The sequence below is a fragment of the Cnephaeus nilssonii genome, assembly GCF_951640355.1.
Source record: "Cnephaeus nilssonii genome assembly, chromosome: 8".
Lineage (NCBI taxonomy): Eukaryota > Metazoa > Chordata > Mammalia > Chiroptera > Vespertilionidae > Cnephaeus > Cnephaeus nilssonii.
In genome coordinates this window covers 2,138,770-2,164,694 of record NC_137079.1, presented here as the reverse complement: position 1 = coordinate 2,164,694, position 25,925 = coordinate 2,138,770, and the positions used below count along the sequence as shown (strand labels likewise).

The 25,925-nt window shown below is 65.4% G+C and overlaps 1 protein-coding gene across 3 annotated transcripts; it reads left to right on the top strand.

Moving 5' to 3' along the window:
• Nucleotides 1-2,832: 2,832 nt before the first annotated feature.
• CLN8 (CLN8 transmembrane ER and ERGIC protein) lies at nucleotides 2,833-18,779 on the top strand. Of its 3 annotated transcripts, none has more exons than XM_079778907.1 (3): nucleotides 2,833-3,118; nucleotides 14,396-15,057; nucleotides 17,219-18,779. In XM_079778907.1, exons 2-3 carry the CDS (start codon nucleotides 14,515-14,517, stop codon nucleotides 17,546-17,548), a joined length of 873 nt encoding a protein of 290 aa, XP_079635033.1. In that variant the 5' UTR covers nucleotides 2,833-3,118; nucleotides 14,396-14,514; the 3' UTR covers nucleotides 17,549-18,779. The 3 variants fall into 3 exon arrangements, with proteins under 3 accessions (XP_079635033.1, XP_079635034.1, XP_079635032.1); XM_079778908.1 differs by lacking the exon at nucleotides 2,833-3,118 and adding an exon at nucleotides 6,573-7,294; XM_079778906.1 differs by lacking the exon at nucleotides 2,833-3,118 and adding an exon at nucleotides 8,773-8,905.
• The last annotated feature ends 7,146 nt before the right edge of the window (nucleotides 18,780-25,925 follow it).

Below are 25,925 nucleotides of genomic sequence, written 5' to 3'. Positions count from 1 at the left end.
CCCTGTGCTCCTCTCCTCCGGGTGAGAAGTGTTCCCCATGTAGCCGTGGTGAGCAGGCCACGGAGCACGCCGGTCAGGATTCCAGCCTTCCGTCAGTGCGGCCAGGAAGCCAACCCTCAGGCAGAGCCCGCACGCCCGCCCTGACGAGGGATGCGGCTGGCCGGGCCCGTGGCCTGGATTCTCTTGATTTATTTGTTTGTCTTTGCTGAGGTGCAGTGGACATTACATCAGGCTCAGCTGTAGCCAGAGGCTGTGTCCGTTGGGAAATGCTCCCACCACCAGCCAGGTGCACGTAGGTCCCCACAGTGACGGTGAGACCTTAAGGTCTGCTCTCTGAGCAGCTGTCCGACCTCCATACGGTGTTGCTAGCGACCGACCGCGTGTCCCTGGAGTCGCTAAGACTGGGGTCTTTTAGGAGAGATCAACCAAAGGACTTGTGTGCATGCATACGAGCCTAACCAATGGTTAAGGACAACAGGGGGGTGGGGGCATCCGTGGGGAGGGGTGTGGGATGGGAATGGGGGGATGAGGACAAATATGTGACACCTTAATCAATAAAGAAATTTAAAAAAAAAAAGACTGGGGTCTTTTCACTCCTGTTAGTCACGTAACGTGACAGGGCCGCCCCGCCCAACGCTCCCTGCCAGACAAAGGCCAGGCCGCACGCCGGACCTCGGCGGCTCCAAACATTTTTCCCCGGTGACGGTGTCCGGGTTGTGGCCTCAGCTTCCGTCACAGAGTGCGGGGCCTCCCACCTGGGCCCTGACTCCCTCCCCTCCTCCCTCCTCCCTCCTCCCTCCTCCCTCCCTGTTTCCCTCCCGCCCTGCCTGTGCACAGCTGGCCGGCACAGCTGGGATCCCAGGGAATTTCCAGTCTGGCTGTGGGTACAGCGCCCGGAGATCCCGTGATGGCGTGGGGCGTGCCTACACCGACCCAGATTCCTCCGCCCTGGAATGTAGGCCTGACCCACCCCGGCCCGGGCACCCTCCAACCCTGAGTCCCAGCCATGCCTAAACTCCGTGTCCTGGGGCCGAGTTCCTGAAAACACTGCTCTCGCCCTGGCCGGTGTGGCTCAGTGCTGAGCATCGACCTGCGAACCAGGAGGTCACGGTTTGATTCTCGGTCAGGGCACATGCCGGGGTTGCGGGCTCCATCCCCAGTGGGGGGCGTGCAGGAGGCAGCTGGTCTATGATTCCCTCTCATCACTGATGTTTCTCTCTCCCTCTCCCCTCCTCTCTGACATCAATAAAAATATACTTAAAAACACACACACACACACAAAAAACACCACTGCTCTCCTCAAAGTCCTACCCATGCCCTGCCTCCTCTCAGTCCTACTTCCTCTCCACAGGAGCGTCCCCCCCGGAGGAGAAATCTCAGGAGCAGGAGCCACCGAGGCCAATCTGTAGGAAAGGCGGGACCGTGCCCGCGGTCACAGGGAGACCTGATTTCTGTGACGCGCCGCAAAGTGCTTTCTGCCTGAACCTGGGGGACCCCCCCCCCACATACAGTGTGCAGTGCGCTCCTGAGGCCCCCGCCAGCCCATTCTCCCCCGCCCCCACCTCCCCCACCCCACCCAGGCTCCCGACCAGAGTCCCAGGCCGGCTGCCTCAGGCCCAGGGGGAGCAGGCGCCTCCGCCGCCGGCTGATGAGGAGCACCTGCCCCGGACCTGGGAGGCCGGTTGGCTCCTGGAAGGGACTCAGGGCCAGGCTGCGCCCACCAGGCCCCGAAACCACCAGGCCTCAGAGGGCTGAGGAGGGCTGAGGAGGGCCAGGCCCAGCCTCCGGCACCGGGCGGGGCCGCGGGCAGGCGGCCCTCCCCTCGGTGGCTGTCCGTCGTCTCGCAGTAAGTCCCTGGGCGGCGGGGCGGGCCTGCTGACTTCATTCTGTTTCAGAAAACGAGGCCCGAGAACATGGGCTGCGCTCGGGGCCCAGCTGGTACAGCGGCAGCGCCTCGGTGTCTAGGCAACACCAGGTGAGCGGACCGTCCCACCGGGCGTCAGGTCTCCAAGACACGGTCTCAGCTGAGATCCGCTGTCTCCGAGCTCGGTGTTCGGTGTTCGGACACAGCAGACGGTTCATTTTCTTCAGTACACTGTGTCCGCTCAGGAATTCTGCTCCCAGCCCAGGGCATCGCTCGGGTGGAGCTTTGACCTATAAGCCAGGAGGTCAGGGTTCGATTCCCGGCCAAGGCACCGTCCTGGTTGTGGCTCAATCCCCAGGAGGGGGCGTGCGGGAGGCAGCCGATCCACGATTCTCATCATTGACGTTTCTATCTCTCTCCCTTTCCTTCCTCTCTGAAATCAATAAAAATATATTTGCAGAAGAAGAAGAAGGAAGAGGAAGAGGAGGAAGAGAAGGAGGATGAGGAGAAGGATGAGGAAGAGAAGGAGGAGGGGGGAGGAGAAGAGGAGGGGGAGGAGGAAGAGAAGGAAGAGGAGCAGGAGGGGGAGGGGAGGGTGGGGGAGGGGGAGGAGGGTCCGGTGCCTACAGGCAGGATCAGAAGGGTATTGGCCTGTGGCCGGTCGTTACTGGTGACATGAAGGCACAGCCCATGGCCTGTGTATAGAGATAACGCAACTGTTGGCACATTTGTTCTGGAAATGGGGCTCTTGCCCTGGAGAGCAGCGTGCCCCTGACCCCACGTGACCTGCCGTGGCCTTTCACCTGGCAGGGCGGCTTGCTCCCCGGGTCCTCACAGTCCTGTCTGGCGTGGTCTCTCTGCCTGGACGGCTCACACAGTCACAGGCGTGCCGGGTGCTCGCTGGGGGCCTGTCCCGCCTCACAGCAGACCGTGGGCGTCTACGGGACGTGGCGACACCCTCCTCGTGCTGAGTGAGTCAGGCCTCGAGCACCGCCCCGGACGCCCACGGGCGATGGCTACAGTCAGTGAGCACCGGCCCTTCCGGAGCCGTCAGGTCAGCGGGAGGAGGGGGCGCTGGCGCCCGATCCTGCCCACCTCGGAGCCGAGCTGCCCTCGGGCTGTTGGAAGGGGTGACATTGAAGGGCGGCCCCGCGCCTGGCCGGGTCCTGGCTGCCGCCTGTGGGGCTTGATCTGGAGTTTCACATCCTCGTCTCTGCTCCGCGCTGGCGGCCCGGGAGCCGGAGGGGGACTCAGGTGAGCTTCCTGGGCATTGTCCCAAGTCTGCCCCGGGGTGTCCCCCGGGCCTGCGCCTGCGCTCCGGCACTGCCACGCGTGGGGGTGGTGTGGGGATCCCACCTGCCTGTGCTGGGCTGAGGGCTGTCTCCTGAAATGGGCGCTGGGCTGAGGCACAGACCACGGCGCTGCTTCTGAGCAAGCGAGTCAGGCGGTTCTCAAAGTTGCCCCACAGGTCACCCGAAAGCTGGCCCAGGCCGGAGCCGGAGCCGGAGCCGGACGGGCCTGTTGGGGCGGGAAGCCCTCTCGCGGCTCAGCCTCTCCCAGAGATTCAGGCTGTGCTGGGGGGGCGGTGGGGGGGGGGAGTCCTTTTCCTCCAGAGGGTTCTCCGCCCCCAGGGCTGGCCTTCCTTTTATATATTTACTTTTTAATTGATGTCAGAGAGGAAGGGAGAGGGGGAGAGATGGAAACATCAGTGATGAGAGAGAATCACGGTCGGCTGCCTCCTGCACGCCCCCTCTGGGGCAGGATGCCCTGACCGGGAATGGGACTGTGACCTCCTGTTCACAGGCCGACGCTCACCCACGGAGCCACGCCGCCACCAGTGGGCTGACCTCCTTTGTTGTGGGCACAGCCTGGCGTCAGAGCGGTGGCAGCGTCTCCGGCCCCACCCCCACCCCAGGGCTGTGGGGGCCAGACTGGCGGCAGGGGGGGCTGGTCGGGACGCCCTGGAAGGACCCTTTGCTCCCAGATCATTGCAGCCCTGAGTTCCCAGGGTCACGGGGGGGGGGGCGGGGGGGGGCTGCCCTCAGGGTGCAGCTGACGCTCTGACCAGAGAGTGTTGATGCGGGAAGAGGCCTTAGAGACCAATTCACCATTTCAGGTTTGTGCTCAGAGTTCATTAGCCCTTGTGAGGTCACCGAGCAGGAACTGTAAGACCCACAGGCCAGTGCCGACCCCAGCCCAGAGCCCGCCCCGCGCCCCAAAGGGGCTGTCAGTCAGCCTGGACCCCGAGCCCCCGGAGCAGGAGCGGCTCAAGGAGATGCATTCTCCCCCAGCGTGTTTCTTCCTGAGCACCCTTAGCAGTCGGGACCCACAACCAGGCAGCTGGCTGGTGACGGGTGGGAGGCTAATTACCAGGCACCAGGAATGCTGCAGGCCAACCGGGCAGCATTCCTGGGCGGCCGGCAAGGGGACCAGAGTCCAGCCCAGGGGACTCATCCGTCAGCACTGGGCCAGGTGGGCCTGGAGGCCGAGGGCGGCTGGGAGGCTCTTCGGCCGGGCCGGCGGGAGCCGGACCACAGGACCTGCCTTGGTCCCGAGAATCCCCGTTCCTGCTGCCCTGTCCGCTGAGTGGACGTGGTGCCCTGCCCCCGTTTTCTGGAAGCCCAGTGTGAGGAGCACTCTCCAGGGAAGGGTGCTGCCCACTGAGGCTCCCTTCTCCCTCCCCCTCCCCCGTCTCTCCCCCTCCCTCCCTCCGCCTCTGCGACCGTCCTCTGCCTTGTTCTTAGAAAGAACCAGCAGAAGAGCAGAAATCTCACCACCCCTCTGTGTCTTTTAAAAATGTGTCTTTTTCTTTTTTCTTTAAAAAAATTTTTTTTATTGATTTCAGAGAGGAAGGGAGAGGGAGAGAGAGAGAGAAACATCAATGCTGAGAGAGTCGGGGATTGGCTGCCTCCTGCACACCCCCCACTGGGGATCGAGCCCGCAACCAGGGCACGTGCCCTGACCGGGAATCGAACTGTGGCCTCCTGGTTCAGAGGTTGACGCTCAAGCACTGAGGCGTGATGGAGGATGGAGGATGGAGGATGGAGGATGGAGGATGGAGGATGGAGGATGGAGGATGGAGGATGGAGGATGGAGGAGGCCGGCTGGTCACACGCCTGGTGCTCACGGGCGGGAAGGTGAGGCGTGGGCAGGACCCAGGCCTCTCGCTGCACCTGGGCCTTCGTCACCGGTGACAGCTGAGTGTTTAGGTGGCGATGGTTTCCATTGCTGCGCTGTAAACACGGCAGCGTGCAAAGACAGCCTGCGCGGTTACTCCGGGCGAGGGAGCCACCCCGTGTCCGACTGAGCCGGCTCCTGGCTCTCCGCTCAGCTCCTGTCTGGGCCGACCTCCCGCACCCCGCACAGAGGGGAGAGGCAGCGGGAACCTGCCCGCGGCCCGCACGGAACCGGCACCGTGGCATCTGCGTGTGTGTGTGTGTGTGTGTGTGTGTGTGTGTGTGTGTCAGAGCGGGTCTGCCGCGGCGGCCGGTCCCGTGTGGGCTCTTGACTTTGTGCAGGAGCGATTCCGCGGTTCGAGTCCAGGTGACGTGAGGGTACGTTTGTGACAGCTGGGACAGTGTGACAGGAAGGCCTAGGACAGAAGCAACAGCAGAGCCAGGCGGCTGCTGTCCGCTCACTGGAGAGTCAGAGAAAGGGGGGGCTGGGGGATGGGCTCAGGGGGTGAGCCTGGAGGAGCTGCCACTGCCCTGCCTGTTGCTCCCCCGGTGGCTGGCTCCTGGGGTCCCTCAGTGTTCAGGAGATGCCAGAAGGGGGGAGGCATGGGGCGCCCCCAGGAGGGAGAAAGCGGGAAGGCTGGGGCTGTTATAGGAAACTGGAATAAATCAAACAATGCTGGAGAGCTTGGAGTCACACTTTACTCACCGGTGGGCTCAGAGAAAATGAATTCAAATTCCAAGCCAAGCTGCAAGCAGAACTTCCCTCTTTATTGAAGAGCCAGCCCCGTGTGTGCTTAGTGGTTATCCCGCTGCTGGCCTTGAAAACCACACAGTTCCATCCAACTAAATAATACACCCGGCATGGCAGGAGAGTATGGGCGTGTCTAGTCTCTGGCCTACAAGGTCAGACGGCTCAGTTTATCTTCCTCATTGTTCAGGCTAAAGCAGGCTGGAAAGCAAAGTTATTTATTTGTTTGTTTGTTTGTTTATTTTTAGAATAAGAAGCTGTCTAAAAAAATAGATAATTTCAAACAGTGGTTTTACAAAACGGGGGTTAGCCTTCTCAGGGCCTTTAGGGGGCGCTCTCCAGCGCCAGTCATTGCAGCTGGGGCAGGGGTCCCCCCCCCCCGCCCCCCCCCGCCCCCCCTCCCCCGTCTTGTGGCTCTTCTGGGCCTGGAGCTGAAATGCAGCGCAGGCTCGGTGTTGTTATTGGGGTGTTGTTAGTGGAAGGTCAGCGCGGGGTGGGCAGGCAGGCTCAGCAGCCCTCTCAGACGGTGGCTTAAGAAAAACGAAACTTATTTAAGGGAAGGGGTGGGGGTGGGATATGCAAAGGAAGGGCTATCCAGCACCAGCCACGGGGACGGGGTGCGGGGGTGGGGGGGAGAGGGGGGGCGATGGGGCAGTCCCGGGAGCAGGGGCTCCATCCTCCTGTGCAGTCCCGGGCGAAAGCTCATCAGGGTGGGCCTGGGGCCGAGCTGGGCTGGGCTGCGGGGGGACGGGAACGGGGGTGCGCTCAGGTGCCTTCAGGGCGGTTCAGTTCCTCGTGTGGTCTGACGCCTGGTGTCCAGCGAGCTTTTCCCGGTCCTTGTCCTCCTGTGGGGGGAGCTTACACGTGGCCCTGGAGGGTCGAACTGCCCTACGGGCCTAACAGTTACCCCCAGGGAGGAAAGGTCAGGAGAAGGTCGAACCGCATGACCGGTGACATGCAGGGGAGGACAGGCCCCCTGGGGCCCCGTCCATCCCAGTTCCCCATTCCACTTGCCCGAGGATTTTCCCAGCTTATGTCTCCACACCCCTAGGGTCGGGGTGCCAGCCGGACCCAGTGGCCAGAGAGCAGCGGCTCCCGTGAGAGCGGGCCTCCCCCGGGCTGCAGGGACCCTGTTCCCCGATGCCACTCCCGAAGGGCGAAGGGCGGGGTCGTCGTGTGAGCCTCTTATCTGTCCCCTCAGCGTCCTGAGAGCCAGGCTATCACCAGCCCCAGGGAGGGAGCGCGGCCCTGGCCTCGGGGTCTGGCCCACCTTCACGGGGTGGTGACGGCCTTAAAGACGGGGAGGCTTGGGGGTGACATTCCCGCCAGGGCTCTGCTCAGGACACCGAGAGTCCCCAGTCCCTCCCGGCCAGCGGGGCGTCCGTGCCCCAGCCCCCGGGAGGCCCCGGGTCAGCACGGTCCAGTGCGGGGCCACGGTCCCAGCGCAGCTCCCGCCTCGGGGCTGAGCCAGGTCTGACTCCAGAGCCACGTTTTCTCTGCAAGAAGGTGAGGCTCCCGGCTCCCCGAGGCCTGCCATGCACGCTGCCATCAGCCCAGCTCCAGGCCGCCAGGCCTCCCCCGCTGTGGCCGGCTGCCAGGGGGCCGGGGGGCTGCCAGGGGGCGGGGGGGCTGCCGGGGGGGGCTGCCAGGGGACTGGGGGGCTGGGGGGCTGCCAGGGGGCCGGGGGCCTGCTGGGGGGGGGCTGCCAGGGGTCTGGGGGCTGCCTTGGCGCGGGAAGGGGGTGCAGGCCAGTAAAACTCTGCTCCGTGCACAGAGCTCAGCTCATGGGTGGAAGCACCTGCCTTATGAACCTGGCTCACCACCGTATCTCACAACTAATTACTCTTTAAATTAAGTGATAGGCGCTGAATTCCAACTGGAGGGCGGCTGCGGTCCCCTCAGGGCAGTGCTCTGCGCGGGACCTGCACTCTGAGAGTGGGGGTGGGGGTGGGGGGGCGGGGCAGGGCTGACAGGGGGGGGGCGCTGCTGCAGGTACCTGTGTGCGGGATGAGGTGATGCACAGGCCCAGAGACCACAGGCAGGCAAACCCGGGTTAACCGCGCTCTCCAGGGCCCTGCCTGGGAGGGACACAGCAGGGACCCGTGGGTTGTGGGTCCTGGGACTCTTCGGGGAGCCACCGTGCTGGGCTGGGCTGGGCGGGTTTCCTCCCCGCGGAGCAGGGCCGGTGGGAGGACCGGGCCTTTGCGAGGTCACGGGTCCGGGGGAAGTGAAACTGCAATGGTCAGGCCCTTCCAGGACTTGCGGCGGGGCCGGCCCGGGTGACTGCCGCTGGGTGTCTCCAGGGCCCGGGGCGGGCAGCGGGGGCAGCGCGCGTGGCTTCAGTGGGTGTGTCCGTGTGGGGCGCCCGGGAGCTCAGGGGGGTCACTGGGGGCTCCCCGAGGACTCAGGGGGGCTCTGTGGGCTCCCCGGGAGCTCAGGGGGGCTCTGGGGGCTCCCCGGGAGCTCAGGGGGTCACTGGGGGCTCCCCGGGAGCTCAGGGGAGCTCTGTGGGCTCCCCAGGGAGCTCAGGGGGCTCTGTGGGCTCCCCGGGAGCTCAGGGGGTCACTGGGGGCTCCCCGGGATCTCAGGGGAGCTCTGTGGGCTCCCCAGGGAGCTCAGGGGGCTCTGTGGGCTCCCCGGAGAGCTCAGGGGGTCACTGGGGGCTCCCCGGGAGCTCAGGGGGGCTCTGGGGGCTCCCCGGGAGCTCAGGGGGCTCTGGGGGCTCCCCGGGAGCTCAAGGGGTCACTGGGGGCTCCCCGGGGACTCAGGGGGGCTCTGGGGGGTGTGACTGGGTGTTGGCGGGGTCCGCCCGGAGAAGCCTCCGCGCAGAGCCCGGTGTTCGCGCTCGTCAGCCCGCGGCGCGGCTGTGCGCCCGGGTCAGCGCACAGGGCAGGCGGGCCCCGCCGCTCCGCCCCCCAGGGCCCCCCCCCCGCCCCGGCCCGTGGTTCCGCCCGGCCGCCGCTCAGGCCCCGCCTACCGGCCGTGCGCATGCGCGTCCGCGTCCGCCGCGGGGTCGCGATGGCGGCCGTCGGTGCGGGCGGGGCGGCGGCGCGCGCGGGTGACAGGCGCCGGGAGCGCAGCTGTGCGCACGGGGTCCGCGCGGGGCGGCGCGCGCAGGTGAGGGCGCGGGGCAGGCGAGGCCGGCGGGGTGGGCGCGGGGTCCGGGCCGGGGCATCAGGGCCGTGGGCGGGAGGTCCAGTGCACGGCGCACGGGTCTGGGTCCGGGTTCTGCTGGAGTCCGGGCCGGGGGATCTCGTGCGGCGAGTCCGGTGGTTCCGGGGCCGGGGGGGCCGCGGGTCGGGGGGCCCGGGGGCGGCGGCCCGGAAAGGCCCCGGTGCTGGCGGGGGTCCTCGCTGAGCACCGCGTCCGGACAGTTGGGGGTACAAGGCGGGCCCGGGGGCGGGGTGGCGGGGCGCGGGGTCCGGCCGGGCCAGGGGCGCCGCGGGCCCGCGAGGGTCACTTCCCAGGGGGCTCCGGGGAGCTGGCACCGGATCAAGGCAGCCCCCCTCCCGGGCCCTTTCAGGAAACAAGTCAAAGCTGACCTGTAGCCCGCAGGGGCCCCGCAGGCACCCAGCCCCGGGGCTGCTTGGAGCGGGTGGGGTCACCGGGGTCACCCCTGGGCTGGTTGTCCGAGTTCCGTTCCTGGAGCAAGGGGCTCTTGGCCTGGGAGGAAGTGCTGTTGCATCTGTTAACGTTTCAGGCTCGGGATGTTGCAAACTATTCCTGTGGCCACAGGGAGCTCATGGCGGGGGGAGGACCGGGGCTGGGAGGCCGGGCAGTGACACGCTGGGTGAGGGCACCTGGGGGAGCCACCGGGTTGTCTCCGGGGCAGGAACGCCTCACCCTGGTCGTGTCCTGCAGGTCAACCTCTGACTCGCAGGCCGAGGTCTGGCGGGCCTGGCCAGTCCAGTGACCTGGGGGCTTGTTACTCAATAGTCCAGCAGGATGGAACACGAACCTTGTCCTGTTTTTGACTCCATTTCCGAGTTTGGGGTCCGTGTGCTCACCATACACAATGCCGGTCGGTCTCCATAGCGATCGGGCGCCCTGTGCACCCACAGGTGTGTCCGAGCTGAAGGGCCCCCTGGCGCGTGCTGTCCCGGACCCACGGGGCCTGTCCCATCTTATTGATTAGAATGCCCGGCCAGTGCAGCCCAGCAGCCCGGCCGCCAGGTCCCGCCGCAGAAAGGAGGCGATGGCTGCAGACACTTTCCCACAGAGATGAAGCTGCAGAGTCGGCCGGCCGGGCTTTCGCGTCTTCACTTCCCTCTGGGCTGCGGTTCCTCTACGGTCGGTCGGTCGGTCAGTCCCAAAGCTGCTGCTATGGAGGGGCTGGGCTGTGAAGTCCTGGGATCCAAAGAGGGGGCGAGTCCCCAGTGTCCCCTGGGAGGGGAATAGTGACTCCCAGCCGCACGTTACCCGTTAGGCTTTGGGGGACGTGGAGAAGCCCTACATCCGGGTCCTGGGGTGAGGTGGGCATGCGGGGCCCTGCCCCCTGCGCCACCTAAGGTGAGAGGGCTGTGGTCAGGGGGAGCAGCCTGAGAGGACGCTCGGGAGCTCTGCGGCTCCAGGATGGCCGGGCTGGGTCCCTGCAGATCCCCACAGCCTGGCCTCGTCCCGTGGCTCAGTGCTTCCCTGGCCTGGGCACCCCGCGGGTGCTCACAGCCCCGAGACACAGCACAGCACCCGCTGCCCAGAAACCAGTGGGCGCAGCTGTGCAGACACCGGGGAGGTCCTGAGCCAGGGTTAGCGAGGAGTGGTTAGGGCTGGAAGGGGCAACAGCGTTTGTAGCGAGTGTGTCTGTAGCGAGTGTGTCTGCAACGAGTTGTGTCTGTAGCGAGTTGTGTCTGTAGCGAGTTGTGTCTGTAGCGAGTTGTGTCTGTAGCGAGTTGTGTCTGTAACGAGTTGTACTGGTTGTGTGTGGGGGGAGCTGTGTGTGTGGGGGAGCTGTGTGTGTGGGGGGAGCTGTGTGTGGGGGGAGCTGTGTGTGGGGGGGAGCTGTGTGTGGGGGGGAGCTGTGTGTAGGTAATGAGCTGTGTGTGGGGGGAGCTGTGTGTGGGGGGGAGCTGTGTGTGGGGGGAGCTGTGTGTGGGGGGGAGCTGTGTGTGGGGGGGGAGCTGTGTGTGGGGGGGAGCTGTGTGGGGGGGGAGCTGTGTGTGTGGGGAGCTGTGTGTGTGTGGGGAGCTGTGTGTGTGTGGGGAGCTGTGTGTGTGTGGGTAGCTGTGTGTAGGTAATGAGCTGTGTGTGTAGGTAATGAGCTGTGTGTGTAAGTAATGAGCTGTGTGTGTGGGGAGCTGTGTGTAGGTAATGAGCATCATCTTCAAAGGGGCACCTACGGGCTAGACGCCAGTCTGGGTTTCTCGGGGTGTAACCTGGAAGGACGGTGTTTTCCTGGATGCCCAGTCCTTGGAGCCAGCTCCGCTCCCCCCTGGGGTGCTGGCACCACCGCCTGCCCTCCCTGCCCTCGGTGTGGGCCTCTCACTGCACCCGGCCCCTCCCATCCTGCCGCAGGCATCGCACCATCAGACAGTTGAGCTTGTGGTTCAGAAACACGAGGGCCCCGTGCTGGGGTCCATGTGTTGGGTCCGTGTGCTGGCCCCTCCCGAGTCCTAGGGGTTCGGGGCAGCTGGTCAGTGGTCCCTTGTCTTGCAGCCTCTGCTCTTGCAGTTTCCCTCGCCCGGCCGTCCATTTGGGCACCTCCCCTGGCCCTCTGCCCTGGTCTCAGGGCCCCACTGCCCTGTGCTGTGGGTGGGGCTGGGGGTCGGAGGAGGGGCAGGAGAGAGGCGGGAGAGGGACTCGTGGAGGTCTGTTCAGAGCTCCAGCACGGCCAGGCTTGGTGTGCTTGGTGCCTAGCTCACAGCGAGAGCCGCCACAGCAGGAGGAGAGCATACGCCGTCATTCGGTTGTCTCGCCCGGAGGAAGGGAGAGACTGAACTGTCCCCCTCGGAGTCGTAGGGTTTCACCCCAGGTGACACTGGAGATCATGCCAGCTCCGTGGTCTTACACCTGCCTATGGGCACCCGGGCACCCAAAAATGCCCACGCCTGGGGGCACTGCAGGAACGAAGGCAGAGCCTGTGGGGGGCCCAGGCTCGGGCACGTTCCACAGGCACGGGCACCAGATGGCCCGCAGCCTCGGCCCGGCCTCAGCGGCACCAGGCCGTCGGCCTCATCCCTGGCCCAGCCCCTGCGGAGCTTGTGACTCGGGGCCGTAACCAGCCTGCGCGTCTGAGAGTTGGAACCTGGTGCTCCGTGTTGAGAAGGTGGCCAGTTGAACACGCCTGGCGCATACCAGGTGCTGCATATCAGTAATGGACACCCGCCGACCTGCATTTATCTGTTCCTCATTTCTGTGGGCAGGCCTGGGGTCCGGTGTGGGAGGAAATGGTTTTCTTAGCTCCTGGATAGCAGAACCAGGATCCGAACCCACCGAGCCGGCTGCTCTTGGTTCCTTGGTCCCAGTGCCCTGGCGCCCTCCCCCTCCCACTCCAGCCAACAGCCCTGCTCTGGGCACTTGCGAGGGGACGGGGTTGCGGTCAGCCTCCGGGGCCGGCCTCTCTCGTGCAGAATGCAGAGGCTCCGTGGGAGCCAGGGCTCGGCCAAGGGCTCGTTCACGCAATCGCACAAAACGGGAACCAGCCCCTCTCTGCCACAGAAAGCCCGAGAAGAAGCTGAGGCGGAGCTCTGGGTGCAGGCAGGCAGCCCCTCGGCCACGAGGGGTCCTCTGGGGGGGGGGGGGGCTCCTCCCCCCAGCACTCAGAGCCCTGCCGGGGGGGGGGGGGTGGCGTGTTGCACAAGCAGCTGTGCTCCTCTGAGGTCCGCCAGGGCAGCCACGGAGAGCCGGTCATTACACGCGGGTCCCAGACAAGCACCACATGGGGAGACCCGGGGGGTGGGGGGCGGGGGGAGGTGGCAGGAGAGGGGAAGGTCGAGGCCAGGCCCTTTCGGGCTTTCCCCGGGAGGGGCAGGCGGGCAGGGGACGCGGGTGGCTGGATTGCCTTGGTCTCAGGCTCTGGATGTCTGGTGGGGTCCCAGGCTGCCCAGGCGTGCTCCCGGCTGCTCTGGGGGATGGGGGGCGTGGGGGGGGGCAAACATCAGAACCAGCGGGAACTCCCCCCCCCCCGGCCCACACCCACACCCAAGTGCTCTTGCCGCCTCTTAATCTGGTGTTGGACCTGGTCTGTGTACAGAACAACTTTTTTTTACGTCAAACACGTTTTATTACACGGAGGTCACGTCCTCGGACATGTGTCCACTCTACCCAACTGCTCCCCGGCTGCTTCGCCAGGACCGCCTGCCTCCTGGGGGGTCCTGCGGGCCGGGTCCCCCTGAGCAGGCCCCTTCCGTGTCACAGACGGTCGCGCGTATGTAGCCTCGGACACGCGCAGAGCTGGAGCCTGTCCGCCCTCCAGCCGTGCCGGGGCCTCCAGCGCTGGCCGGCCGGCGGGGTCAGCACAGGGCAGCCCGAGCACGCGGGAGCCCCCGCTGGGGAGGGTGGCCAGTGGGAGCTTGTAGGAAGGCCCTTCCCGCCCCCGGCAGCCCTGCCTGGGAGGGCCTGGGGGGAGGGAGGTGGGAGCTGGGCCTGCGGGGAGCGGGGAGGGGGGCCCGCTAGGTCCAGGCGGGGCCAGGAGAGCCGGCGTTTTCAGACACTAGAGGCTCACTGGGCGGTAGCCGGGGAGGGGCAGGAGGCCGGGGGTCCTGGGGGCTCCGAGGTCACACGGTCAGGCTCTGACCTTATGTCCCCGGGGGACTCACCGGTAGTGACACAGGCCAGGCGGCCTCAGGCGGCAGGGACCTCGGTGCCTCGGAGTAAAACGTGGAGCCCGGCTCACGTGATCTCTGTCTGTCAAACCCACGTCCACTGAGAAGCGATGGTGTGAGCAGCAGCACCGCGGGCCGTGCAGGGCGGCCTCCTGTTTGTGCTGTGGAGAGAGCAGCTGGTGAGAGGGAGGCCTGTGCACAGCATTCCCCGCCGCACGGCCGCGGCCGCAGGAGGAAGTGGGTCCTGAACCGGTGCCGTGAACTCTCCCCGCGGCCTTCGGTGAAGCCGCTTTGATGTGCTTGGTTTAGGGGTGTCTCCCGGTTAGAAGGAGGGCCTGCTTTTCCTCCGTCCATGGGGACACGGGGGCACCAACACCTACTGTGCGCCAGACCTGGTGGGTCCCTGGACGCACAGCGCCTCCGTGTGCTCACCGCAGAGCTGCCCACTGCGGCGGCGGCGCCAGGACCTGGGCCGCTGGGCCTGACCCCCGGCGAGCCGGCGCTGTCCGTCCGCGCCTGTGCTGGGAAGGGGGGCCCGCAGACGGGCGCCTGCAGAGGCCTCGCCTGGGGTCTGGAGGCGAAGGGCTGCGTCCAGTGTAATTACTGGGACCTGACCTGGGATGACCTCCGAGAGGGGGGGGGCAGGGCGGGGCCTGTCAGCGGTTGCACCTCCTGTTCCCGCTGGGCCTCCCGTCCTTCATGTGCCTTTCTTTCTCATACGTGACCAGGGAGCGTGTCCTTGCTGTGCCGGTGCCACAAACGGGCAGAGAGGGCGGTGATGTGGGCCTGGCGCCGTGCTGTCCCGCGTCAGTTCACCGGTGTCAGGCAGTTGTCTTTTCTTCCTCAGGCTGAGGGCGGACGCATGAAGACCCCAGCGACCGCGGCCCTTTGTCTTGGACGAGACTCCGCGTGGGGCCCCGCGGCCCTGTGCTGACCGTGGCGCGCTGTGACCTGGGACTCGGGACAATGAGTCTCACGGGCGACCAAGGGGCATCGGAGAGCATCTTTGACCTGGACTACGCCTCCTGGCGGATCCGCGCCACGCTGGTGGCCGCCGGCTTTGCCTTCTACCTGGGCGTCTTCGTCGTGTGCCACCAGCTGTCCTCCTCCCTGAACGCCACATACCACTCCCTGGTGGCCAAGGAGAAGGTCTTCTGGAACCTGGCCGCCACGCGGGCCGTGTTCGGCGTGCAGAGCACGGCCGCGGGCCTGTGGACGCTGCTGGTGGACCCGGTGCTGACGGCCGACAAGGCGCACGCCCAGCAGAGCTGGTCCTGGTTCCACGTGGCCACGGCCACCGGCTTCTTCTGCTTCGAGAACGCGGCCCTGCACCTGTCCAACGCTCGCTTCCGCACCTTCGACCCCTTCCTGGCGCTGCACCACCTCTTCGCCTTCCTGGGCTTCCTGGGGCTCGTGGCGAACCTGCGGGCCGGCCACTACCTGGCCATGGCCACGCTGCTGCTGGAGGCCAGCACGCCCTTCACCTGCGTGTCCTGGATGCTGCTGAAGGTGAGCCCTCCCCGGGCAGGCCCTGCTCCGCCCGGGAGCCGAGCGCCGTGTCTGGCTCGCGGGGGCCGTGGGGTCGTCAGCAGACTGAGCGACTGCAGACAGCATCAGCAGCAAGCTCTTTCTGGTTGAATTTAATTTTATTATTTTATTTTAAAACTAGAGGCCCAGTGCATGATTGAATCATGCACGTGTAGGGTCCCCTACACGCTTTCGCTTTCGATCACGGGGGAGCTGGGTGCCTGTCCACTGGTGCACCAGGCCTTTCAGAAGCCTCCGGCGCGGGGGAGGCTTCTGAAAGGCCTGGTGCCTGAGCGGACAGGCACCCAGCTCCCCCGCTTTTGATGGTCCGCGGCGGGACCTGAGCTCGCTGCCCCAGAGGCCCCTTCTGTGCCGCAGCACAGCCATGGCGCAGACGCTGAGCTCGAGCCGCTGCTGGCGACGCGAGCTCAGCGTCCCGCAGGTCCAATCGGCCACCCCGAGTCCCGCCCCCCCGCGCCTCCTGGCCAATCGCGGGCATAGTGAATGTATGGTCAATTTGCATATTTGTCTATTATTAGGTAGGATATGTTTATTGATTTCAGAGAGGAAGGGGGAGAGAGAGAAACATCAATGATGAGAGAGAATCATGGATCGGCTGCCTCTTGCACGCCTCCAACTGGGGATCGGGCCCACAACCCGGGCATGTGCCCTAAGCAGGATCGAACCCGGGACTTTTCAGTCTGCAGGCCGACGTTCTGTCCACTGAGCCAAACCAGCCAGGGCTAACTTTATTCACGTTAAAGAAATGGTTTAAATTGGGTGGGGAACCTGCAACTGAGGTGCAGCCCTTGACCGAGTCGGACCCTCAGGTGGTGCAGGGCGGGCTTCACTGCATCCTGCTGGTGCACAGGTACCTGGACACGGAGATGTCCGACGCTCTGTGACGGACACGAGGCTGACCATCATGTGACAGTCCCACCTGCGGGGCCTGGGAGTGCCGCCTCCCTGTGCACACCCCTCCCTCCCTGTGCACAGCCTCCCTGTGCACACGCCTCCCTGTGCACACCCCTCCCTCCCTGTGCACAGCCTCCCTGTGCACACGCCTCCCTGTGCACCGCCTCCCTGTGCACACCCCTCCCTCCCTGTGCACAGCCTCCCTGTGCACACGCCTCCCTGTGCACCGCCTCCCTGTGCACACCCCTCCCTCCCTGTGCACAGCCTCCCTGTGCACAGCCTCCCTGTGCACACGCGTCGGTGCAGCCCAGGTGGCGGCGGGTGAGGCCTGAGCAGGAGCCGCGAAGCCCGCTTCCCCTGGAGGCCACAGACGGGGTGCCGGGTCGGACCCTAGTTCTGCTTTTAGAAGATGAAGCCCCACACGTTCCCGCTGCGGTGGCACGATGCTCTTTCCCACGCCCCCCAGCGCTGCCCGTCCTCTCTCTCCCTGGTGCCTGTGGCGGGCGGGAGGCCGGTCTCGCTGTCTGAGGACTTTCCTGACCGCCAGCGGCATCAGCGCTCAGAGAGCTGTCGCTGTCTGTGGGAAACTGTTCTATGTACAGAGCCAGCATCTGTCAGAAGGTAGATGGGGGTCTCGAATGCCCCTTGGAAGTTCACTGAGTGTGACTTGGCGAAGCCCATGTCCTCGCGCTGACGGGAACGCTGGTGCACATGTGGGGGCCGCGCTTCCCGGTCAGACCGTGGTGGGCTAAGCAGCCGCGCCAGAAGGAGCGCCCTGGCCGAGTGTCCTCGGGGGCTCCCGCAGAGTTGCTGGGGACCCATCTGCTTTCTCTGTAGCAACGAGGCAAAAGCCCCCCTTTGACTTCTGCTGCCGTCTCCCACAGTCTGGGGTCAGGCCTGAAGTCCTCGCTGAGACCAGCTGAGACGGGACCCTGGCGGGCTGGCTCTGTGGTTTAGCTGCACCCTGGGAGCGAGGTGTCCTGTGAGTTAGAATGACCTCAGGCCGGGTCATTGTGGCCGCGTCCCAGGGCACCGGGATAAAATACACAAAAGCCCGTGGACCAGGGACCGGCCTTGCCCTGAGCGACTCCTGGGCTGTCCCCAGGGGAGGGCTGGTCAGCAGGCCCAGCGCCCGGCCAGCGCCGCTGTCACTCTGTGCTGGGCACGGGCGGGCCGTGCCGGTGCTGGTGGGAGGAGGCTGCCGTGCTGACGTGTTGTGTCCCCGCAGGCTGGCTGGGCCGACTCCCTGCTCTGGAAGGCGAACCAGTGGCTGATGGTCCACATGTTCCACTGCCGCATGGTGCTCACCTACCACATGTGGTGGGTGTGCGCGCAGCACTGGGCGGGCCTGCGGGACACCCTGCACCCGCCCCACCTGGCGCTCTTCCTCCTGGGCCTGAGCCTCCTGACGCTGGTGCTCAACCCCTACTGGACCCACAAGAAGACCCAGCAGCTCCTCAGCCCCGTGGACTGGAACTTCGCATCGCCCCCGCCGCCGCCCCGGGGCCCCGCCCCGCCCAGGGCCAACGGCCAGGTGCCCCTGAAGAAGGGGCTGTAGCCGCTGGGAGCCCCCGCCTCCCGACGCCCCGGCGCCGCTCCTGAGACCGCTTGGTGGTGCCTTAGTGTTAATCCCCAGGACGTGAAGGCCGTTAGGGCAGAACTCCGCCTCCTGTCCCGCTGTCTGTCCTGGTTCCTTCCTGGGGGCCCAGCCTGGGGGCGCGCTGGCCATGGAAGGTTCCGGGGAGGCGGGGCTGGGTTCGAGTGCAGGCCCGCGGCTTCCTTGCCCTCGCCTTGCTGGGCCGCACAGACATGGCGTTTTCTGCAAACGAGGGCCGGTCTCCACCGGTCTCCGCCTGCAGGAAGGTAGGAGCCGCGGTGCTTCCTGCTCACCGGTTGCTGTGGGCGAGCCCAGCCCGTCTGTGAGGCTGCCTGGCTGACAGTCTTACGGAAATGCACGCACTGGGTCTGCGCAGCCTGCGCCTGCTGTTCCCGCCCTGCCTGCTCCCTGGGAGGAGCCGCCCGGAGGTGGAAGCCTTGTCACAAGTTCCCGGTGACTGTCCAGCCGGGAGCAACAGTGCCCTCTGGGGGCCACGCCGCAGCGGCACGTGCAGGAGTCACGCAGACTTTTTATCAGGGAAGCCACACGAAACCAGAGTGATGTGCTCACGTGGAATCGCTCAGGTGATGAAATGAGGAGGGTATTTAATGACCAGAACTGCCTAGATTTCAGAGACATCCCATTTGACTGCGTTGCCAGCAGGTGCCCGAATGAGACCCCGGTTCCTTGGTGGTTTTCTCTGGATTTCACGACAAGAGGGTGACGGCTCCCTGCGAGCTGTGGGCAGACCGGCCTCGGCCTCGGGGTGCTGGGCTGCCAGGCCCTGCGGCTCCCCTGCTTCCCGGCTGCCGGGGACCAGCCCAGGACGTCCCGGTCCCTGCCGTGCCGGGGACCTGCACACCCGCCCAGCATCTGTTCTTGTCACGAGTGTTGTTCCACCAAAGGGATTGTATGGAAGCACGTTTACTGGTGAGATCACGTGGGACCGGGCCGTTCCGTGCGGGACCCTCAGATGGAGCGTTTGATTACGGCGCTCTGATTTTATTGATCATGTCACCCCTATTTATCGCCCCTTAAGAAGTGAGTTAAATCTTAACTACCCACGAATCATGCCCACAGCTAACCGGTGGCCTGCGCTCCCGTGCCTGCGGAAGCAGGGGGGCCGGCAGCCACACGTCTAACGGTAAATAAAGCAGCCGGTGTTTGCCGAGCCCGAGGTGTGGGTCCTTTCTCAGCGCCGCTCTCGCCCTGAGTGATCTGTCAGACACACGTGATGGGGACCTTCGTGTTCACGGCTCCGTGTTTATCTGACCTTCGCCAGGACTCCGACCGCCCCCACCTGTCTCAGTGAAGGTGTTGGGGCGCAGGAGGGCAGGGCCCAGAGCAGGTGAGGGGTGGCACCCTCCGTTCGCGGTCCTCCGTCCTGACCCCACTTCTGTCGTGAGGACCCCCTCCCTCCTGGTCTGCGTTGCCAGGACTTGCAGGCTCCCAGGTGGTACCCCGCTATCCGGGCCCCGCCCCCGGCCCAGGTTCCCGCCCAGCCGTCCGCCTGGCTGAGGGCTGCAGGTGACAGGAGAGACACATGTCCAGGTGACGTCCGGAGCCGCAGCTGGGCAGAGCTGGGGTGTGAGGCACCCGCCATCCCCATAGCGCCTGCCCGTGGACACTGCTTGTGTGACTCACGTCCGTGGAGAGCAAAGGCTACACGGGAGGGTTCCGCTAATGATAAGAAGCGCTGGGTCTCCTGAAGATCGGGGGATCGGGCCGTGTCCCCCTTCCTGCTGCGGATTCTGAGCCTTCCTGTTCCTCTCATTCGAGGGGTGCACCCTGAGGCCCGACGCCTCCCCCGCCTTTCACGTGGTCGGGTCAGCTGTAGCCTCCTGCCCAGGACTGTTGTGGGGTTAGAGATGCTCCCCGTGCACATGAGCCCCTCCCACACCCCACTGCTTCGGCAGCAAGGCCGGGCTGCTCCCAGGACGGATGCAGAGGTGGGGCCGGCCCCTCACCTTGGGTTAGGAGTCAAGGTATGAATGTGGGGGGACAGACCCTAGCTGGGTTCTGGCTGGGCAGCGGGGTCAGGCCTCACCTGGGCAGAGGGAGGAGCAGGCTCAGCCTCAGGTGGTGGTGGGGTGTGTGGCTCCAATGGAAGGGCCCGTGGGTGGAGCATTGGGGAGCCTGGTTAGTAAGTTCCGGGGGAGCCTGCCCTTCTCCTGACCGAAGGGGGGCGGGTCCCCAACCCCCAGTCCTGCTCCCTGAGTCCAAGCTCCTGGTCCCAGTGGGTCGGGCAGGCTCAGGAAGCCTGCCTCCTGCACACGCCGCCCCTCGGAGAGGCGCGTTTGCCTCCCGGGCTGATTGTGTGACAGTCACACACCTCCTCACAGCGCCCGGCCCCGACAGCACCCCATCAGTGAGGCGCTGCCCTCCGCCCACCGCAGCCCCCAGGCCCAGCCCCAGGGCCCTCCCATTCCCACCGACACTGCGGTCCCTGCCCCCCTCCTCGTCTGCGCCTCGGCTTCCCCCACCGGCAAGTTAGCCGTGACTGCGGTGGGCAGGTAGACAGGGCCAGCAGGACGGAAAGCCCAGTGCCTAGCAAAGGACGTTGGGGGGGCTCGCCCCCGGGTGACCTCTCCTCCCCTAGCACATCCCTGTCACGTGGTTTGCACCCCTGCCTTTCCTCCCTGAGACGGCATCTCGGCTTCAGTTGTACCGGCTCCAGGCCCAGAAAAGCAGCCAAACCAGACAGGGACCCCATGGCGGCCTCAGGACCAGCTGCATGGGCCAGGGACCCTGCCCGGGCGCCGGCCTGCCCGTCCATGGAGACCCGGCCCTGGAAGGACACACCTGGCAGCTGCCGACTGTTCTCCTGAGACCCTCCCCTGGGACCCCCCTAAGCCCTCCACCCGGAACGCCCTCAGGACCGAGGGCCAGCTCCCTCCCACCCCCATCCCCACCCCCACCCCCAGGCACATCTCCTTCACCTCACTCACTTCTCATCTCCAAGGGCCCTGCCTTGGTCTCCCTCACTTGTCTCCTAAGCCCATTTCCTCTCCCACCGCTGTGATTTTATAGATAAACTAGAGGCCCAGTGCACGAACTTGTGCACCGGTGGGATCTGGCCTGCCCACTCAGGCAGGGCCAGCCAGGGGGAGGGGACGTGGGAGGTTGGCCGCCGGCCCCGCCCCCTGGTCGAACTCCTGGCGGAGGGGACAATTTGCATATTAGCCTTTTATTCTATAGGATGCTCTCTTATAGTTTGGGTCTTGGCTCTGAGTTCTTTCCTTGCCGGAACGCGAGGACTGAGGTGGCTGAACCCAGGTCGGGTCTGACCCACTGGCCCCACACCGGTGCCGTCCTGGTCCTGCTGCCCCAACACCCGACGTCTGCGGCTGGTCCCATCTCTGCCCCCTGCCAGTTGGTTAACTTTTCAGTCACCTCATCGCTCAGGTTTTCCGTTCCTCCCTGTGACATGCGAGGCCTGGCGGTTCACTGGGCCCCCGTGTCGGCCCTGCCGTGGGCACCGACACTCCCAGGAGACACGCCTGTGGCCAGAGTCCGAGCAGGCAGAATCCGGTGGGTGCCTGGCCTCCCGTCCCCTCCACTCAGGAGGTGATGCCGACAGGAGGGAGGGAGGGAGGGAGGGAGGAGTTTGGAAAACTAGACAACTGGGAAACAGTCACCATTTGGGGTAAGGGGTCACCTGTGTCCTACCTCGGGCCTGACTGGACGCCAGCGTGTCCAGCCCCGAGACCGAGTTTTCTCAGGGGTTTTCTCACGGGGAGTGCTGGGGTGCCCCTCCCCGAGGGGGAGCCTGCTGCCTGTCACCCAGAGGAGGTTTCAGATGAGACTGAGCTTGTCCGGCTGGCGTGGCTCCGTGGTTGAGCATCAACCTGTGAACCAGGCGGTCAGGGTCCAATGCTCGGTCAGGGCACATGTCTGGGTTGCGGGCTCCATCCCCAGTGCGGGGCGTGCAGGAGGCAGCTGATCAATGATTCTCTCTCATCACTGATGTCTCTCTCCCTCTCCCTTCCTCTCTGACATCAATAAAAATATAAAACAGTCCTAACCGGTTTGGCTCAGTGGATAGAGCGTCGGCCTGTGGACTGAAGGGTCCCGGGTTCGATTCGGTTGCGGGCACATCCCCAGTAGGAAGTGTGCAGGAGGCAGCTGATGGATGCTTCTCTCTCATCGATGTTTCTGACTCTCTCTCCCTCTCCCTTCCTGTCTGTAAAGAATCAATAAAATATATTATTAAAAATACATCCTATCTAATAAAATAGTAATATGCAAATTGACCATCACTCCAACACACAAGATGGCTGCCCCCATGTGGTCAAAGATGGCTGCCCCCATGTGGACACAAGATGGCCGCCACAAGATGGCCAGCAGGAGAGGGCAGTTGGGAGGGACCAGGCCTGCAAGGGAGGGCAGTTGGGGGCGATCAAGCCTGGAGGGGAGGACAGTTGGGGGCAACCAGTCCGGCAAAGGAGGGAACTTGGGGGCGACTGGGCCTGCAGGGAAAGGCAGTTGGGGGGGGGGGGACCCAGTCCTGCAGGGGAGAGCAGTTGGGAGTGACCAGGCCTGCAGGGGAGGGCAGTTAGGGGCAATCGGGCTGGCAGGGGAGTGGTTAGGGGGTGATTAGGCTGGCAGGCAGAAGTGGTTAGGGGCAATCAGGCAAGCTGTTGGGAGCCAGCAGTCCTGGATTGTGAGAGGGGTCCCAGATTGGAGAGGGTGCAGGCTGGGCTGAGGGACACTCCCCCGCCCCTGTGCACGAATTTCGTGCACTGGGCCTTTAGTGTATATATATATATATATATATATATATATATATATATATATATATATAAAACAAAGGTGAGGCTGACCAGGGCAGGAAGCCAGGCGACCACCGGTGTGCCCTGTCCCTGGGGACACCTGGTGCTAACTGCCCAGGAGCCGCTGTGAGAGCCATCCTCACGCCCACTTCCTGGTCCCCACAGCAGCTCGGGGCCAGGGAAACGGGGTGGCGTCGTGTAAGAACCGGTGCCCCCCCCGGGTCTGGTGCACACTTTACAGTGACAACGGGGCTCCGTCGGCCTCAGGGTGGACGCCGAACGCCCCAGCTCAGGTCCCGCTGTTTCTGGTTAGTGTGGCTCCGAGCCTCAGAGCCTCAGAGCCGTGGGGGATGTTTTCCCTGAGATGACCCTCATCCCCAGCCCAGCTCCGACTCTCCCATGTCCGCTCACCTTTCCAACTGAGATCTTCGCTGTGACAGGTGGTGATGGTGCCTTCTTCCCCAAGGGTGCCACTCGCACCCGTCACCTCCGCGGAGGGAGGGTTGCCAGAGCAGAAAGAGGAGACGCACTCGTTAACGAGATGCCATGATGTCACCGACAACAACGTTACAAACGCACTGGGCGGATCTGGCAGGGATGGCCCCAGCTCCGAGTCCGCAGGTGACGGAATTCCGGGAAGGCCTGAAGGACCTGCACCCGCCGTCACCGTCGCCGCGGTTTGAGGGTTGGGCATATCCTATGGCTTTCTGGTTCCTTAAAGTGCATTTCTTTCCAAGGCCCCCTCAATGACCTTTCCAAGTCAAGCCGTTCCGTGGGCTCAACCAGAAAGCGGGGACCCTGCCGCCCCCCGCCCCCCGCCGCTCCCTGGAATGGCCACTCGGCTCATCTGCTGTCTCCCGGCCGGTGGCCCTGCTGTGCCTGAAGGACGTTCTCCCTGAGGCCTGGGCCCTGGTCCCCAGGAGGCCCGTCTCCATCTTTTACCTGCTCCGCCCCCCACCCCCCTCCCCCGCCCCCTACCCCCCACCCCCGGCCCCAGGGTGGGCGTGGCCTCTCTCCTGGGTGCAGAGGGGTCCGGGCTGGCCCAGGACTGGATGTGCTGTCCATGGCCCACCTGTCTCCGCCTCGCCAGCCCCTCCCAGCGACCTGGGGCCTCTGGTCCCGGACCCCGGGGGTGTCCCGTGCCCTGAGCTTCCTGGGTCCTGCCCCCACTTTCCCACGTGTCTGCCCATCACCTTCCTCCGGTCGCCTCGCCGCCTGCCCACCACGCTCATCCCAGCTCCCAGGCCGGGCTGTCGCCTCCATCCGTCCCTTCGGGCTCCTGGTTCTGGGGGTTCAGCCTCTCCCCTAGTTCTCACAAACCCTTTCAGCCAGGTCTCAGGGAGTGGAAGTCACTGCTCAGTCCGCCTTTACCCAGGGCCCCGGGCCCTGCTGGTGGTGCTGCTGTACCTTATGTCATCGACCAAACTGCATCTCCACTCTGGAGTTTTTTACAAAATATATTTTCATTGATTTCAGAGAGGAAGGGAGGGAGAGAGAGAGAAGCATCAATGACGAGAGAGAATCATTGATCGGCTGCCTCCTGCACGCCCCCTACTGGGGATGGAGCCCGCAGCACCGGAACCAAACCCTAACCTCCTGGTTCATAGGTGGATGCTCAACCCCTGAGCCCCGCGCTGGGCCCAGCTCAGCACTCGGTCTTCTGTGTGAGCCGGGCCGTCAGTGAAACACAGGTTCCTGGCAGCTGGATGGGGGGCTCCGGAGGGAGCTGCTGGGTGTGCCGTCCAGACAGGCCTGGAAGCAGGCCCCAGACGCGGGAAGTTTTCTGGGCTCGGCCTGTAGAGAATTCCCTGTAAAAATAGCTCTCGGACCAGCCTCTCCCAGCTCCGGGACGTTCTGGGAACAGGAGGTAAGTCTGGGGCCTCATTTCCCCGCGGGGAGAGGGGTCTGGGGCGGGGACGGGCCGGCTCGGCGGCTGTGGTGGGGCCCAGGCCCTGGCTTCTGCTCCGGCCGCTGATGTGTGAGTTAACGTTTCTGTGCACGGATTTTACCTCTCCATAAAAAGCCAAAGCCAAGGTCAGAGCAGTGCAGGGTAATTTATTTCCGGAATTCTTTTATGTTGGCCAGCAGAAAATTACTATTTTTTGAAAAGTATTTTTTATTATTCCTGTTTCTTAATATCGCGCGGGTCACGCAGTAAGCCAGGGCTCTCCGCTCCTTTCCCCCGGGAGCAGCCTGGCAGGCCTCAGGGCCACGTGCCCACAGGGTCACGACCGTCCACCCGTCTGAAACAGGCACGTCTACCCCGGATCCCGGGCTGAAACACGGTGACTTCGGCTCTGAAAGGCTCGTGGCCCTGCGGTTAGCACGCCGCGTGCGCTGCTCCGACCCGGTTCCTCCACGGGCGTCAGTCGTGGTCCAGCAGACCGGACGGCCCCAAGTCACCACCGCAGCTGGGCGCGGAGGCTGCCGGAGAGCCCCGTGGGGCGGGGGGCCGAGCGTGTACGGAAAGAGCCGAAGGTTTAGGAAAGGGCCGAGGGCCTGGGGGGGCGGAGGCGGGGCCGGTGGAGGGCGGGGCGGGAGGAGAGGGCGGGGCGGGCGGGGCTGGAGGGGAGCCGAGCGTGTACGGAAAAAGCCGAGGGCCCGAGAGGGGCAGAGGCGGGTGGGGCGGGCGGGGCGGGAGGAGAGCCGAGCGTGTACGGAAAGAGCCGAAGGTTTAGGAAAGAGCCGAGGGCCTGGGAGGGCGGAGGCGGGGCCGGTGGAGGGCGGGGCGGGAGGAGAGGGCGGGGCTGGAGGGGAGCCGAGCGTGTACGGAAAGAGCCGAGGGCCCGAGAGGGGCAGAGGCGGACGGGGAGGGAGGGGCGGGAGGGCGGCCGAGCGTGTACGGAAAGAGCCGAAGGTTTAGGAAAGAGCCGAGGGCCTGGGAGGGCAGAGGCGCGGCCGGTGGAGGGCGGGGCTGGAGGGGGGCCGAGCGTGTACGGAAAGAGCCGAAGGTTTAGGAAAGGGCCGAGGGCCTAAGCCCCGCCCTGCGGGTCTGAGAGGCAGAGGCGGAGCTGGAGGAGGGCGGGGCCGGGCCGGTCCCCTGCAGCCCCGGAGCCGCCACCGCGCCCCCCCCCCCCGACCCCCGACCCCAGGGAAGTCCTTAGGGACCAGGACAGCCGCGAGGACCCCGGCCCACCCAGTCTGAGCTCAGCGCCCAGACCCCGCTCAGTCCCCCCAGCCCCGCGCGGAGGCCGGTCTGTCTTGGACGCGTCCCCGCTGCAGGCCGGGCTCGGCTGCCGGCCCGGGTCCCGACTCTGCCGGGCGGGGTGTACCCCGCGGCGGCCCGGCGGGAGGGGAGGCGGGCACGGATCTGTCCTGACCTACCCCATCGCCTGGACCTTAGGGCATGGGGTATGTCAGGACAGATCTGTGCCCGCCTCCGGGGTCCCAGCCGCTGGGCGCCCCCACTTGGCTCGGTTCCCACACCGTCCCCCAGGTCAGTCCTGGCGCCTCCCCCTGCACACCCAGCAGATGCCCGCGGGCTCCGTGGAGAGGCCTGCGGAGCCTAGTTGGCAGGGAGCTTCCGGCAGCCATGCGGCCGCCCTGGGGTGGAGACGGTGCTGACC